Source organism: Gymnoscopelus braueri, assembly GCF_963280865.1.
Source record: "Gymnoscopelus braueri genome assembly, chromosome: 21".
Classification (NCBI taxonomy): domain Eukaryota; kingdom Metazoa; phylum Chordata; class Actinopteri; order Myctophiformes; family Myctophidae; genus Gymnoscopelus; species Gymnoscopelus braueri.
The window spans coordinates 26,527,711-26,545,309 of NC_137623.1; the positions used below are offsets into that span (position 1 = coordinate 26,527,711).

Genomic DNA, 17,599 nt, shown 5'->3' on the forward strand with positions numbered 1-17,599 from the left:
GTTCAACCTCTTTGAACAGTGGATGCTGAATGTTTTTCAAAGTCAGTTGTAATTCCAAGCATGATGTTGATCTGTTTTCAGACCACCAAAAACTTTAGTCAGGTGGTCAAATCATATTCTGCTGTGACTGTGAATCAACCGTTTCATTCGGGCATTTAGACATAACATGGAACGGAACTTCCATGTTTCTATGTTGAAGACGCGCTCCTAATTGCTGTGATTGGTTGAGACAGCTGTGTAAGCGAATCCTAAACCAGTTGTTCTCAACACCCCTCCCCCAAAATCGCTGTGATTGGTTTAGCACAGAGGGTGTGTTCAGACTCAGGAAGCAATGAAATTAGTTTAGACCAATATATGCCCTAATATTTTTTATATATATATTTCATTTTTAAGGGAGCTATCGATTCTCCTCTGAGAAAGCCCTCTCCTTAGTCTTGTGAAGTCACCCCAGCTGCCTGCCTGCGGGTGCATGAGTGTGCCGCTGCCTGGCCCGTAAATCATGCAATCCCCAACAGAAAATAATATAAATTCAATGTACAGCCCTTGCTGACCATAGGGTGAAAGTGAAGGTGGTTTAACAGTTTGCCTCCAGACCCTCAACTGAGGAGAATCGCTGCTGGATACTGCCCTGTACGTCTGAAGAACAGTAAAAGGTAAGCACTGCAGGCAAAACACATATGTCACCCAAGAAACACAGCTGAGTCAGCAGCAGGGAGAGAGAGACACTGACATTCCTTTATTTCAGTGACACCTGGTATCAGGCTGGTCAGAGTTTGACCCTTGCTCTATGTACAGAGTGAAAAGACAGAAACTGAATCCACACATTCCTCTGGCTTTATGTCAAGAGGACGAGAACCACCGCTGTTCTCACCATGACGTGCCACACACACACACACACCTCAGCCCAACGCATGGTGCACCAGCAGTGGTACAGTGTTGCACTACCTTCACTTGAAATAAAACACTCAACAACTCAAATTCCTCACAAGTCATTCTCAGAACATATTTTTTGGGCCACCCACCCACTCTAGCAGGCGGATAACTCAATCCAACTTCTCTCTACCCGGTGCCAAGGATTCATTCCACCACGGGCAGTGGGCATGTTGCCAACCACATGCTAGCATCCAGCGCCACACACACACACACACACACAGAGGGTAAACCAAATGATGGAGCAGCATCCTTAGCTCATCCCAAACTGAATATGAATATAAATAAGCAATTCATTTTCAATCTAGTCTCTTAAAGGCCTTGAAATGATGAGAAGACAACACAGACAAGCTCTTCCCAAATTGTAGTTGAAAGCCTACATGTTTCAAAACAGCACCATTACAACAAACTGCTAGTTTCTCACAGCTCAGCAGTTTGGGACCTCAGCCTGTGCCGGCATACGACGCCATGAGGGGAAAACAGCAGCAGAAGCAGCACTGTCACACTCGGTCGTCATGTGACCTCTGTAGTCCCCTCAATGCAAGTCAACCTGGCTGAGGGCACCTTCTTCGCAATGGGGAGCAGACAACACAATATCATCTGGCCTGGGGAAATCAATATGCACTTTACTGTGGCTGACCTATGTAAGTGGAGGAGCCTGGGCTGTCAGAATCATTGGGTTGCCTAAGGGCCTGAAGATCACTGGAGCCCTGCCGAGTTAGTTTTTTTTTCAAAAGGAGGTTACCGATTACATATTCTCCTTCTTCTCGTATTGCAGTATTCCGTTACATCACAGCTATCGCTGTGGGAAAATAACAGGTGTTTACAGCAACTAAGTACTTTGTTAGTAACCAAAACAGAAAATTAACAATATTTGTGGCAAAACAGAAAAATAACAATATTTGTGTCAAACAGTCGTTTTAGTAGAAAGTTGGTGCATTGTGATGCTGCTATTAGCAATTAGCAAATTAGCAAGCATGCACCTTACTGCAATAGTCTTCCACAAAGTCCTCTTTCCTTATTGACACTTGACAGTAGTATGACTGGCTAATGTGTCTGGTTCTAGGTTATTTGATAGATACAGTCAGCCCATCGAATTATATAGGCTACTGTAAACAAGAACTGTAAACTGTAAACAAGAGACGACCAACTCTTTAGCATTGATGGATATGAGGTCAGCTAATAATCTAATGAATGCATTAAGAATCAGAGTGGAACCTGAGAAACCACAACTTCTCCTCCTCCAAGTCCTACGAGCTCGTACGCTCCCAGTTTTCCTCCTACCCTTAGCTACTTTTCCTCTCCTCTCTCTTCCTGTTGTAAAAAAAAAAAAACATTGCCATTACCCCACAGCTCATCCCTCACGCCCACCCAGGACCTGTCACACTGCTGTTGCCATGACAACACAAACGCAGAGGCAGCAGGGTGAAGATGCTCACTTGCTCACTGAGGAGACAAGGCTAACAGATACAAGGGGGAGGGGTTAAAAGGTCTGTGAGTCATGTAAATAATGCACTGTAGGGTCACATACAATATGTGATGGACAGAATACATCTGTAGCTCGGTTACAATTTGAATCTTCTGAAAATGACTTGCATGTTGTTTAAAGCTTTACCTATTGCTGATTAGTCACATTATGCCGACCCGGCGTCTATCCGTCAGTTTAGATTGAATTATTCAGTCATTAGCAAAGGGGGGAAACAAAGAAACAGCTGCAGATTACTTAACTCAGAAGGGTGCACTACGTCTTTCATTGCCAAACACAACGCAGCAGCGCTGTAGTGTAGTTCCTTCTAACATTGGGTCTTTGTGTGCAGAGTGTTGTTTTATGCAGGGCCAAGTAGCAAGTTGCAACATCATTATGGAAGCCTAGATTTCCTCCAGCCTCTTAGGCCTGAACACTGTCATTTGACACCCCTTTTTAAAAGGAACCAGGGAGTACACATTAAAAGAGCCTGTGTGAGACGGGAGGCATGGCGTTGTTCAGGAGATCGCCATGCTAAGCACCAGAGACACGGATGTCATTTTCCAGCCTGGTTAAAATGACTCAACCTAATGTGTTAGTAAAGGAAAACAGTGTGGAATCCAGAGCAGCGGTGTAGTTCACTAGTATTTTTTGTCAAGTTTGAAAAGAGTGTCCACATTTTATAGTATGCCATACCTTAAACACAAGGATAACTAGCCTTAAGGAACAGTCATTCAATTAACAGTGTGACATTTCAGTAGCACGTCACTTCACAAAGTGTGAAGCCATACGTTTGTCAGTAAAATGTGTATGAGCCCAACAGTAACGGGTAACAACTCAAGAACAAACAGGCAGCGTATGCTAGTAGATGCAAGAGAACAAGGGTCAAATGATTACAGTATCACTCAAAGTGACACAACAGAGCCATCTATCACAGGGCAAAGGCCAATGAGTACAAGATGAGAGATTTGACTCAAAAGCACATTGGAAGAAGTTCTGTATGCAGCTCTGATTTCTCTTGTGGGTTATGAGAGTATGGCATACATGGGACAGGAGGGAGGGAAGCAACAGTGGGGAATTAATAAGGGTAAGAGAAAGATGGGAGTTGGTTAGAGGTAAAGGAGGAACTAAGTGGGGATAGAGAGAGAAAACAAAAGTGAACTATGGAGAGAGACAAGAGAAAGCGAAAGAGAGTGAATCAGTGAATAGACACCAACATTTCCCACATACTTGTATGAGCGTGACAAATAAATCTCTTGAATCTTTAAAGAAACATAAATTGTTTTCAAGTCATGTGATGAGCAGGGCATTAGTTTGTCACACGCCTGTTGCTATACAGTAGCTCTAAAAGCATTCAGGCAGAGCCATAGCTCTAGGTAACACACACACATTGTGCCAAGTTAGTGTGAGAAAACCTCCAGTCTGATATCCTTGTATAAACATCCACATACTCACTCACATGGATTCCTAAGCTGTCACGATCCCACCAGCACCCTCATTCTTGCATTGTTATAAAGTCACTAGTTCACTAAAATGACATTTGTTTTCACATGCAACAGAATGCTAGTTTCTAGCTAATGCAGACTATGCAACTAAGCATTTATGATTATATGTATACAAGAATACTATAGCAGTGTGTGCTGCCAAACTGTTTCACTATCAAGCCATGGATCTGTGTGCAATATAGCCACTGATTTAATCAGTGGCTAATTTAAGCCATTGTCCTCACCTACCAAACACGACACACAATGAGAATATGTTCACTTGAACTTGCAGTCTTCCTTTTCAAGTGCTTTGCTGTCCAATAACTAGATCAGGCACCGTCCATATGTGTAAGCAAAACTTAAATATTTTGCAGCAAACGATAGATAACACTAACATTAGGCATTAGTCTATGCTTTGGAGCCAACCGCTTGAGTGACATGCGTGTCTACAAATAAAATACACATGCGCTCATATGAAGCGACTAATTCATATACCCTACATTGGATGCAACCAAATAGAGGTACTAACCCAATTATGTGTGCTAGTAAGCTAAAATATGACCCACAATCCACGAGTTGAGTCTTGAGCCTCTTAAAAGGTTTTTGCACATAACTATCTCTGGCTGGAACTTATCCCCCTGTCATAGATGGCCAACATGTCATGCCTCATATCGGTGATGTGTGACATGAGCCCTGCTCACCGTCAGGTAAGGAGAGAGTGATAATGATGTAACAGAAAACTGCTTGACTGGTTCCACAGGCTGTGTGCGTTCCTAGAGCATTAGGAAGAGCAGCATTGACAAACATTGAAATGACACAAGCTATCTGCCTGTATAGTCCTGAATCAGCCAAGCAGCAGTGCTCATGCAACTCACAACAAAACAAAACCCACGAGTTGGAGCTTCGATTTGAGAGAGCAGTCTATTCAATCGACCCCACAGTTTCTACTTCATGTCCACAAAGTTCTAGAATTATTATTATCATTAGACGTTCGAAACATAACGTGAAACCTTGTTGTGTCTGCGAGTCAAGTGGCAAAACCTAGAAGACATACCAGCACAACATCCGAACAATCATTCTTTTACTCTGGTAGTCCTCTCTTTCCTTGCTTGACTGTGGCAGCTGCACGCCACGGTCCTGCGATTTCGGTGGCCACTTAACAGCAGATGATGCGCAATTTATAATCTGATCGGAATGGTTCCGAGTAACAAGTTCAAAGCTAGCGCGTTAACGCGTGTGATTAAAGGGAAGCAAAAGCAGCATCACACAACAGCCAAAAGAGCCAACAGTCGTTCATTTGCACAGTGCAGTACAAAGTTCACACACAACACACACTAAACTGAGCCGAGAGAGAGACGATCTAAGATACATGCTACATTATTCACTTTGTTTTCAAGCGACAGCAACGTGTTGTCAAAACGACACCGATAATAAAACAATCAAATTAGAAGAACAAGAGAGCATTAAAAGCCCGCTCGACTCGAACACACAGACTCGGATCTTCTGGAAGCTTTGTGTCGCTTGCCAAAAATAGTAGATCTACAAGATGAGATAACCACGCGTGTTTGTTGTTAGCTTGTAGATCGGTTGTTTTTTTTGGCAAGCGACACCGCCGTATTACGTTCATCCAAGACAGACGAGCTAGCCAGGCACTAGGCAGCAGTCAAGCTGAAGAATACCAAAACGCTCGCCCCAAAACACAGTCGTCCCGGGGCAACTCCGGCTACCTAGGAACGGTCGCCACCTGGTATTCCTAAACGTCACCGCAGTAAACTATGCCTAAACCTAACCTTATTCCTAATCGTAACCTCAGTAAAACGGTGCCAAAACCTAACCTTATTCCTAAAGGTAACCTCCTCTAACAATGCCTAAATCTAAACCTCATTCCTAATCGTAACCTCAGTAAAACTATGCCTAAACCTGACCTTATTCCTAAACGTAACCTCAGTAAAACTATGCCTAAAAACCTAACTTTATTCCTAATCGTAACCTCAGTAAAACGGCGCCGAAACCTAACCTTATTGTTAAACTTAACCTTAGTAAACTATGCCTATTGCCTACCCCCATAAACGCATTTCTAACCTTATCCTCAGTAAAACAAATACAAGAATACAAGAACCACTGGGGGCGAGCGTGTTTTGGGGCAAGCCTTCCGGTTACCAAGCTGAACTAGCCAGTTAGCATGATGCTGCTAAGCAGAGAGAACTTGGTGCCCCGGTGCTCCGCTGCTGTGTTGCACTCAGTGCACTCACTGTCACCCCGCTTCACACACACACTGCCTGGACCGTTTCTATTCTAAACGTCACTCAACACGTTATGTCACACATATAACTTAAGTGACCCGTGCAACAACAACTAAAAAACAAACAAACAAAACATTTCACACTTTTTTTGCACATTTGTTTTTTAGGTTTTTTTTTTATCGTCACGCGAGTCTTTCCTTTCGCTCGACAACACACCACTAAAAGAAAATTACGTTATTTATTTTCACCGTTTAAATAACAAAAAGTGTCGATGCGACTATTTTCCTCCCCCCGTTGAAACTAAAGCTGCGTCTTTTTTTGTCGAGCGAAGCGAAAACAAGGCTCGCGCGACGAAGTATAACAAAAAAAACAAACATAAACGAAGTGAGTTCCTTCAGCCGCTGCAGAGATAATATAAACACTGACACAACATTAGCAACGAAGCTAACGCTAGTAGCATACATCAAGCTAATGCTGAGGCAGAGAGACATAGATAGAGAGATAGAGAGAGAGAGACCGCTGGCTCAGTCCAGACACAACCGAGATTGAAGCCCCCTTCTTTTCTCTCTCTCGCGTTCGTTGTGACCCCACATCTCATAACAAAAACACAACAACCGTTGGAAACACACACTCGCAACGTAGCTCCGTACTTACGGATGGTAAACTTTTAGGGCTGTTATCCACCTTTTTAAATCCCCGTTTTTAGCGTCGCGCCGAGCGGCTCTTCTCGTTCTCCTGACCTTCGCAGTAGTGGAACAACATTCGTGCTGCTGGCTAACTGTGCCGCCATGTTAAACTCCTCCTGCTGCCTTCAAAACCCCCGACCAACGCTGCCTGCCTGACTGTTTATCTCGCTGCTGCTGTCTGTCTGTCTGTCCTGGCTCCAACCCCCCCACACACACATACACGCGTGTAGGCTACGCACACACCACCAGATCACGGGGCACCCACCCAGGATCAATTCAGTAATACCGGGGGTCTGTGTCAACGTTCAGCGGTGAGTAACCTGTCAGATGACCGATATATTATAACTCTATGCAGATGACACGGTGTTATTTCCTCTTCTATGAGTTGATTGTCAGATCGGAGATTATGATCTCATCTCACACAGTCAACATTATATATATATATATATATATATATATATATATATATATATATATATATATATATATATATATATATATATATATATAATTCTCCACTTTTCGAGTTGCCCATGTTGTAGTTGAATTGATAAATATTTGAGCAAATTATGTATTTTTATTTTTAGTATGCACGAAATGATCTAGACTGCAGCCACGGAAAAATAAACTGATCAGGGATCATTACATGTTGATAAACATGTTAAAAAGATGATTGTCCTTAAATATATATACTGTTCATGAACTGCTAGTTAGATGCGCCTTTTAAATCAAATTTTGTGCTACAGTGCCACCAAGTGGATAGTGCTTGGATAGGAAGTTTTCCTGAAAGAACCACCTAACCCAAATAAATCCCAGACCCTCTTGAATGGTCACCATAGCAATTAATTATTTAAGTGTTTTCTCTTTTGCCTGGAGGTGCAAAGTCTTATACAATATCCAATAATAGCCCCATTGTATAAACTTGGGTCGTTGTATAATAAACCGTAACACTATTACGAGTTAATAAATACACCAAACAATAGCAATATCTCAGTCGTGGGAATCTAAAATCAAAGTTCACTACATTTGATATGTCTGTAAATTACTTTTTAATGGAAATAAGTGAAATGGAAAGTAAATACCACATAGCCTATATAAATGCTTTATCATACTGCTTCTCAATTGGCACAAGTGATGGTAGGCAAAACAGAAACACATAACAGGATGTACTCATTCCCAGTCCATGAATTTACGACAAATTATATTCTTGTGGACATTTTCAAGGTACGCAATACGCACGGGCAAACAAATACAAACCATTCCTCAAATCGTACATACAAAATAAATGCGGACCACACAAGACTTGTATTTTCATCAACCTTGATACTCTTCCATACAGTCTACCTTTTCATCATCTTTACAGACTCATTCGTAAATAAACCATGAGTTTGCTCATTGGTTTAGTGTTTTAATTAAAACTGTCCAAAGTTTAATACACGTCATGTTGTATACATGTTGTATTTCAAGTGATGTGTTCTATGGTGGATCTCTTGGTATGCTGAGCTGACACTAGATGTAGCCACTTGGACACCTTAGCTGGCAGTGTTCCATTAAATATTTAGCACACTACAGGGCTGAGAATCAACCTATTGCCACTGTAATGTTACATCCTTGGTTCCCTTTTAGCACTCTCTCCACTATTCAGTACAGAACTGGACATGGAAAGCAACTTAAGGTTTCTTGTATGTACACATTCTCGTGGCCCTCTGTAAATGAGTCAGTGACATACAAAAATGTTTAGGCTTTTAAAAAAGAAAAGAAAAACAGGGCCACGGTTCATTTTACAGCTCATAGCAAATAGAAACATAATTACATTTGTCCCACTTCTGCTAGTCACATACTACATGATTTGTAATAAAAGATTGTGTGAAACTGTCAAAAATGGAACAGTATTAAGTGAAGGAGAATTACAAGGTCCCAGCATAGAATGTGTAAATAAATCTCTCATAGAAAGTATAAGAGGAGATACAGGTCACTCAAAGGCTCCAAACTAGCAATTATAAAAACGTCAATACATTTTGTTTAATTGCCAAAAAAATGAAAGAAAAAAAATCTGGTCTATAAAGCATCTAATACAAATGCATGAAATGATCTGACTAGGAAAAACATCAAACACTGAAGTCATCATTCCTGAATTCTTAAATCCAAACACCCTGTACAAAACAACTGGTATCAATAGGCACTTTTAAATAAGATCTTTTTTTTTTGTCCTTTTTCTTTTTTTTTGTTTATCCTTTTATTTGTTTGTTTTCGGTTTAATTTGTGTTGGCACAGCAGAGCAATGATTCTTAAATCAAGGCGTGCTGGACAAACTGGCAACAAGCAAAGCTAAATGCATTCTGGCCCTTCGAGTCCAGCTGGGAGGTCAGTCCTGTGTGGGAGCTTCAAATGCATATCATAGTGGAGAGCTGGAGGATTGGTTAGTGGGATACAGCCAGTGAGGCTCATGGAGGGAGGGGATCTTTGGGAGGGAAAAGACGGGAAGGATCCTGCGGTGAATATTTATGACGACTTCTCTTTTCTTGCTCTTGGTGAATCCGCTCCGTTGGCACTGACTCCATTCACCCCATTAGCTGAAAACAGATGACAGGTCAAAGTTACACCTGCTGGGATAATTAGTTATCCAATACCTAGGTAAGCATATAAATGGATTTTTTTCCAGTTTTCACAACAGGGAGTTTGCGAGGATAATTCCTAATACTGTACTTTGATAAAGGGCTGTTTCCATGGTAAATACACTCAATACCTAGTGTTTTTCACTCACCTTTGTCTTTCTTTGACTTGCTCTTGGCAGGAGCTGCTTTCTTCTTCAAGGTTTGAGCCTGAGCATGCTCCCTCCACCGGCGAAGCTGGAAGTTGATGAACTTCCACATCATGAAGGCCTGAGTGATGCAGATGGCGGCCAACATAGTAATCCTGGCAGAGGAAGAAGAATCGGTAAATTTCAAGTAACTTGAGATACCAGTGTAGATACAGATTCTTTAGATGACTTCTCCTTATTATATTGGAAACTGCACTGAAGTATTTTGAATGACTCGATAAATGATCAAGTTGAAAGGCTATTGCTTGTAAACATCCATAGCAGAATGACTATTGTTGATGTCGTCGTTAAACAACTTAATTTGAATAATAAAGTGATTTATTCTAGAAGAATATTGCCTTGTTTCCCTTTTCACGCAAACTTACCGAACAAAGAGTACATTAAAGTTTCCTGCAGCCAGATCGAGGCCTTGTTGATCAGCTGTGGCGAGGCCAAAGCCCACAGTGAGTACAGATAAGGACAGAGTCAGCAGCCGTCCAAGGACAAACAAGACGGCCCATATGGTAAACCTAGAATGCACCGTTTAGAGTTTAGTGTTTAAACCACATCAAGATATCTATACTCAAGAACATCACTAGAGGTGTTCTTTCAATATAAAGCATGGGCTAGTGGACTATTTCCTCTCATTTCTGTAAATTATTTAGAACTCATAATATCAGCATCTCAGTTTGGGTAAAATAGGATTTCCTTAAACAAAAGGAGGTGAGAACTCACCCAGTCTGCCTGTTCTCATTGCTGAAATAGACCAGACGGGAGACGTGGAAGAGGAGTTCAACAAAGTAGTGCAGCACAAGCAGGACTAAACCCAGACGATTCAAGCTGGGAGACACAAAAAGACATCATTATTCTCCTTTGTTACCAGCAACATCGACAGGACAGAGGGAGACCCTGGAAGAGCCTTGGGCCGCGTTCTGATTACCTATGATGTTCTTTCACAAGTTACATTCTCTTCAAGGACAGGCTACAAAGAGAGGAAAGCTCACATGTACCGAGCAATCAAGAACACACTTTTAAGGCTCTGCAAAATGACAGTTCTTACTTCAGAACATAAGCGCCTGCAATGTGGATCAGGTACAGGGAGATGTACACCAGCTGGCGGGGAATGTCCTCCTGAGGAGAAAACAGAAAGACAGCCATAGTCAGCCATGAACAAAATATTTACAGCAGTGTGCACGTGGATCTGCATGTACACCATCTTCCATTGTCTCTGTATTAATAGCAGTGCTCGTACGCAAAAAGAATGGTTCTTTGAAACAATGCAATCATACTGAAGGAAGTCAAACAGGAAACAGCCTCTGGGTCCAACGCAGAGCCACGTCACGTCATGCAATTATTTAAATATTGGGTCAACCGTAGGTGCAGGTGTGTGCATGTGCGTGCGTGCGTGTGCATACTCTGCAACTCACACCACTGCACACACACTCACCCTCTTAGTCTTTTGGAAGTACAGTTCTGGGAGGGCATGTAACCAGTATCCCATCTGACAGATATAGTAGAATTTCATCTGGAATCTGAACAGAAAACACAAAAAACAAACAAACACTTGTTTTGACATAATCCACCTGGAATCTGGATTGAACTCTACCAATGTGTTAGTGTTATAGAGACCCACTGTGAGCATACAAATGAGTGAAATCCAATCCCATCTCATTCCTGAACGCTTATGCAAATGTGTGCTTAGAAAGGCAAAATGGCAAGCTTGGCAAACCGATGGCTTTAACTAGGCTATTCAAGACTGGATTAGCTAGTAGCTACTGTTTATAATGTCATTTTACAACTGTATAACAAGAAATACTGAACACGAAGACAAAAGCAAAGGACATCTACAAGGCACAATTTCAGAGTGAATGCAGTTAGTCTGTGAATACTCACGGCATCAATGTATGGGGATAACCTTCCCACAGGCTCACAGGATTGGATAGGAAGTTTTCCTGAAAGAAATACCAGGTAACCGAGTTGAAAGTCACAAATCGCATGTGGACAAAATGAATAATGAAATACCAGTGAATACCAGTGAATAACATACAGACATCAGGATGCTTGTACCCCAGCCAAAGGAGAAGAGGTAGAAGGCACTGAGCTGGCCAGACTCGTTGAACTTGCTGTGCTTGGTCTTGGAGAAATGCATCTTTCTGTTGATTTTCTGTACAGATAAACAGTAAACAAACGATACATAATAATGAATTAGGGTGTAAATTGTGTTGGGTTCGTATGTACTGTATGTGCAAATATATACTATAGTAACACTTACATCTAGCACATACTCCTGGATGATGGCATGCATAATAATGGCGACGAGCATGTAGAAGAAGACTGTAGCTAGGTCCTTGATACCATGATGGAAATGGTTGATAGCCGTCTCCTCTGGGCCTTCTGGAACACAGAGGTCACTCAGTAAATCAACAGGTACAGTAAAACCTTTTGTACAAACATCATTCAGTGTTTCAGTCCTTGATTAACGTTCATTATGAAAGTGCTTGGATGGCCAAAGCTCTACTGTGACTGTCTGACAGTATACTATGAGGTTTAATGTAAAGTTATAATAAAGAATGATGACAGTTGTGTGAACATATGCATTTAAAGAAAATCAGTACCTATCATAGCAGCAGAAGTAATGACAACAATAATGATAATAACTGTATTTATGTTGCACCTTTAGAGCCAACAGCAAAAACTGCTTCACCACACTGAACCCTCAAGAGTCAAATCAGAGTAAAGAATAACAAAAAAATGTAGCGGTGCCCATCTTATTCTAGAGTTTATCCCTTATCAAACATACAGAGTATGACCTAGTTCTCTGTTCATACAGACTGAAGCAGAATCCTGTGTGTAGTCACAGTCAGCATACGTAAGTCAAGTAAGTGTGGGGCAGTGAGAAGACAAGTGACACAGTACACAATGCTATAGTGACACAATAGCATGCACAAATAAAAACAGTAATCCCACAGCACCTACAAGAAACATAAAGGGCTGTATGTAAGCATATTAGCCACAGAGAGGTTTTGGTGGTGCACCTGTGGTTATTTATCTTATTAGATACAATGAGTAAATGAGTTACAGAGATATGCAAGTATAAGGTCTCTCTGATAAGGGCACAAGCTCAACCAGCATCTGGCATTCTGCATGCACAGCGCAAAGGCATCTAGAATATGGTGACTGTAGAACATTGGTTTCCCAACATTTTCATGTAAAGGACCCCCAAATCAATATGTATTTGGCCCGCAAACCGTGGATATTTTGTGCCAGGGACCCACATAAGAGAACTTTGAGAACCAATACTGTAGAGAACACATTCTGAGGATCCACCGCCACCACTAGACACTTTCTAATCTATCAGACATTGGCAAAGAAAATGTTAACCTTGAGATGAGCAGGACTTGATTTGAGAGGCCTATATTGCACCTTAGCCCAAATTTGCCAAGAACAACCTTGCCACAAGAGAACTTTATAAATCAGGCAGACTAAATATAGCTCCAAAGGGAAGAAACGTGCTCTCAAATGGGTTTTCGTGTAAGGCCACGCAAGTACAGCTCTAGAATCCTAATGAGTAGTATCTAATAAGACTTCTGCCTTTTGGCCAGTGCACTCAAAATAATAAACTACCGTCTGACTTACTCCACACTCAAAACAGCACAGACATTATACACACACACACACATATACTGTATATATAAACAAATAGAGAAAAAAACGTACCATTCGTTGAGATAGTGACGTTGTATTGGACCGTTATGAATAACACCGCAACTTTTGAAGTGACCTGTACAAAGGGAAATAATGTTTTAGTCGATTCCAACTACATTAACATATCAACTTTCATAATGTCAGCCCAAATATCAGTACAATGTGTGATTACGTTCTTTTTGTGGCATATTCTGAAAAATGTACAGACTTACATTTGACCATACATGATTCTCCATATGTCAAGGAAGGGAGCGATATTTTCGGAGTGGCATTTTCAAGGGTTTGAAATGTAAACACTGTTTATCTACAATTATGATTCTCTGGACCTTTATGGATGACATTTTTGATTGATCGATTGAATACTTTATTAACAATTTGAAAATAGTGCAGTGGTACGAATACAATGGTGCTAAAAGGATAACACAAAAAGCTCTAAGGGCTTGTTTCCATTGTGGTCCAAATAATATGTAATGTACATGACGCTTAACCACTTAAACCCCAGCATCAGTATTGTGGGGAAAGCTTTTGCTGAAAATAGCAGATCGACAAGCTCACAACACAACGCAACGTGTCGAATGGCTATTTTCAGCTAAAGCTTTCCCCACAATAACAGAAAAAAGAAAAGACAGTAGTATTGAGCCCTGAAGAACTCCAGTTACCCATATGGGGTTTAAGTGGTTAAGAATAAGGACATTAGATGTGCACCTCAAACTCAAAGCATACGCATCACTGTAGTCGTGTAATGACCAGAACAAAAACTGCAACTCCCATGATGCAAGTCAATCCAGGAGGAAGTCAGCCTAGCGCTCAGTTTCAGTAAAGGATGAAATGCACTTGATTTAAAAAGAAAACTCATATTATTTGAGGTGGAAAATATCAGTCCACCGTATAATGTAAAGCCACATCACAGTGTGTCTATATCTTAAGCCTTTAGGGGTGTTTTCAAAACCATCTTCACCTCCTCCTAAGTCAACTTAGGGTTTGTCTCGATCAGGCAGGTTTTTCGTTGACAGTCGCTCTGTGATTGCCACGTATAACACACTGTCTACGCATAAAACCCAAACCATGTTGTTGTATTGCACAATACTCTGTAACCATGGCGTCTGGTGGTCCATCGCCACTCCAATCTAACAGAACGTGTCATTCCCTGATCAGTTTTGCATAACAGTTTTGTGTTTTAATGTCTGTACTATAATGATTCGTAGTATTGATTAATAACACGAGAAGGCGCGAGAGGTGGACGATCAGGGATACCACAGTTATATGTCCATCATGCTCTGGTTTTTCCATAATGCTCTGATTTTTCAAAAAATTGCAGATCTACAAGCTCATAGCGTGGCACCAAGTGCCGCGCTATGAGCTTGTAGATCTGCAATTTCTGAATAGCTAAAGAAATCTAACGAGAAAGGCGCGATGAGGTGGACGATCAAGGGATACCATGCAGTTATATGTCCATCCTGATCTCAAAAACCAAACACTTCTATATCACGACCAAAATGATCGGGAATAGCTTTATAACCCCCGAGAGATAAGATAGACCAATAAACCAATCAAACCAAAATGATCAGGGGAAAACGTTCGATTTCAAGAGGAAGTAGTGTGAAGAGCAAAAAGGCAGACATCAGCCATGTCAGTTTCCAACAGGGGAGATGAGGACATCAGTCCTCTCTCTGCATCATCATCACTATATATAGCGACCGGGTTCACTGCCACACAAAACAGTATTCTCTCTAAATGGTCGCAGACATTAAAAAGCCATTCAACATGTGGACGGGGTCCGGGGACCACCATTTACCTCAAACATGAGTCCGAGCAGGAACACCATAGCAACACAGGAAACAATATCTGCATGGTTCTGGATGACAAACTCGTGGCTGAGCACCGGCGGCGTCTTGGTGTTGGTCTTTTTTCGGATTCCCATTTTGAGAGCAAGATCTATGCAACTTTTCTTGCAACGCAATGCAACGCCTGTATTGTTGTTATTGACTCTTTATTGTCGCTCTTTCTGTCCTGCTCCTCACAACCATGGGCCAGGCAGCAGTTGAATGGCGTGTCACTCTTCTTCTTGTGGGAGGTTCCAGAGAGGAGGACCCGAGCCCCCGATCCCATAGCCCGTGTGTGTGGGGACGATCGGTCGTGCTGTGATTGGCTAGTTGGTTGTCGGGCAACCGTTTTTTTTTCCAAGGCTATAATTAAGAAGGTACAGTCAGCCTACGGGTCGGGCAGACGCCATTGACGAGCATGGGAGCCAAAACTGGAACAAACACTATTTCTGAACGATTGAAACCTTTGTCTGTTAATCGGTTCAGGAATATAAAAGAAGGCATATCACAGGTTGTTTTCCAATCAATTGTTTTTCGATGTAAACACTGTATTGAGGCATCTAAACAGTGGCATGAATCGTTTACTGAATTTTCTGGCTTTTCCTCTTCGATCAATTGTTTTTCAATGTGCACACTGTATTGAGGTATCTAAACAGTGGCATGAATCGTTTACTGAATTTTCTGGCTTTTCCTCTTCGATCGTAGTAACTTGGCAACGCCCGCTTCTGTGACACACACGGAACTGCTTCACCCCTAGTCACTGCATAAGTGTCATTCAAATTAGACCCTGGCAACTACCGCCCTATTTCTATTCTTAGCTCCATCTCGAAAGTCATGGAAAAAATAGTCTATGAAAAGGTCGATAAGTATCTTGCAGAGAAAAATCTAATCTACAAATTCCAATCTGGTTTCAGAACAAACCACTCCACTGACACATGCCTTCTCTATTTGAACGACTCTCTCAAACAAGATGTCGACAACGGCAAATATTGCGGCATGGTCATGCTGGACCTCCAGAAGGCCTTTGACACCGTTAATCACCCAATTATGATCAATAAGCTCAAAGCAATAGGTTTTGATGATACGTCAGAGATCCTACCTGGAAGGGAGGGAGCAAGTGGTGGAAGTAAACGGCACCCAGTCCCCCCCCCTCCCTGTGACTTGTGGTGTCCCACAAGGAAGTATACTAGGACCCTTACTGTTCCTGATATATGTGAATGATATGTCATCAGCCTGCGACTGCAAACTGTTCCTGTTCGCAGATGACTCGGCCCTGCTAGTCTCGGACAGGGACAGGCTGCAGGTTGAGAAAACTCTCAGCTCCGAACTCAACAAGATCTGCATCTGGCTCTCTGACAACAAACTTTCATTACACCTGGGTAAAACTGAATCCATCCTCTTTGGGTCCAGTCCTAACCTTAGCAAGGCAGAGAGTTTCACGATCAAAGTGGGTGATGATGTCATCAAAAGAAAGGATGAAATTACCTACCTAGGCTCCACCTTGGAGGCAAACCTCTCTGGTAACAAAAACGCCGAAAAAGTGATCAAAAATGTCAACCAAACAACACACTATTTGTGGAGGATTGATCGTCTAGTCAGTAAGAAAGAATACTCTGAAGATTCTTGCAGGGGCCCTCATTCAAGGTCATTATGATTATGCATGCACTTCATGGTATCACAACACCTCCAAGGCCTTAAAAACAAGGCTCCAAACATCCCAAAACAAACTTGTAAGGCTACTTCTTGGCCTCAATCACAAAACCCATCTAACCCCTGCTCATTTTGCTAGGATTGGATGGCTTAGGGTTGAGGACAGAGTACAGCAACTTGCTATGGGCCTGGTCTTCAAGATACACCACAACATTGGGATCCCCCTGTATTTGTCAAAATACTTCCAAAATGTTAATGAAGTCCATGATCATAACACCAGAGGCAGCTCCACAAATCATGTTCAACCCAGATTTGGCTCAACTAAGGGAATGAACTCGTTCTCATGCTATTCATCAAAAATGTGGAATGCCCTACCAAAAGGAGTAAAGGAGTGTAAAACCCTACTCACTTTCAAAACTGCCCTAAAGATACACCTTCAGGAGGCTGCAATTCGAAAATGGCCCCTGTCTAAGTCTTAACCTACCCCCCCCTCCTTCATTTTCCTCTTTTGTATATATATATTTTTTCTCTCTCTTCATACCAGTAACCTGAAAGCTGATTGTATGACATTCTGTATAGTAGTGTGTATATCTGTCTGCCTCTTATGTCATCATGATTTGTGTGCATGGGGTTCTCATCTTAAACAAGCTTAAGTGCTTAATGAGAGTTCCAGTTTAGTAGACCTTGTATTGTGAATTTGTACTTCCATGTACTGTTATGTACTGTCATGTACTATTCTCATGTCTTACTAAATAAACTACATCAATCAATCAATCAATTCCAAGAGAATAGCATTGGCCGGCTTTCCTCCAT

The 17,599-nt window shown here is 41.7% G+C and overlaps 2 protein-coding genes across 9 annotated transcripts in view; both read right to left on the minus strand.

Moving 5' to 3' along the window:
* ncoa2 (nuclear receptor coactivator 2) overlaps positions 1-7,011 on the minus strand; it is a 90,093-nt gene extending 83,082 nt beyond the window's left edge. For 3 of the 7 annotated variants that reach the window (XM_080417114.1, XM_080417112.1, XM_080417111.1), the window contains exon 1: positions 6,777-7,010. The gene's annotated coding sequence lies outside the window, so the exon portion shown is untranslated. Of the gene's footprint in view, positions 1-6,776 lie in introns of all 7 variants that reach the window. The other 4 variants (XM_080417113.1, XM_080417116.1, XM_080417115.1 and 1 more) reach the window with 3 other exon arrangements.
* An 822-nt stretch (positions 7,012-7,833) lies between these two features.
* On the minus strand, positions 7,834-15,371 carry tram1 (translocation associated membrane protein 1). Of its 2 annotated transcripts, none has more exons than XM_080417131.1 (11): positions 15,109-15,371; positions 13,326-13,389; positions 11,881-11,999; positions 11,656-11,772; positions 11,502-11,560; positions 11,056-11,140; positions 10,669-10,739; positions 10,344-10,448; positions 9,995-10,138; positions 9,573-9,724; positions 7,834-9,381 (listed from the first exon to the last, which is right to left on the minus strand). In XM_080417131.1, exons 1-11 carry the CDS (start codon positions 15,232-15,234, stop codon positions 9,311-9,313), a joined length of 1,113 nt encoding a protein of 370 aa, XP_080273257.1. In that variant the 5' UTR covers positions 15,235-15,371; the 3' UTR covers positions 7,834-9,310. The 2 variants fall into 2 exon arrangements, with proteins under 2 accessions (XP_080273257.1, XP_080273256.1); XM_080417130.1 differs by having other exon boundaries at positions 11,881-12,002.
* Between the last annotated feature and the right edge of the window lie 2,228 nt (positions 15,372-17,599).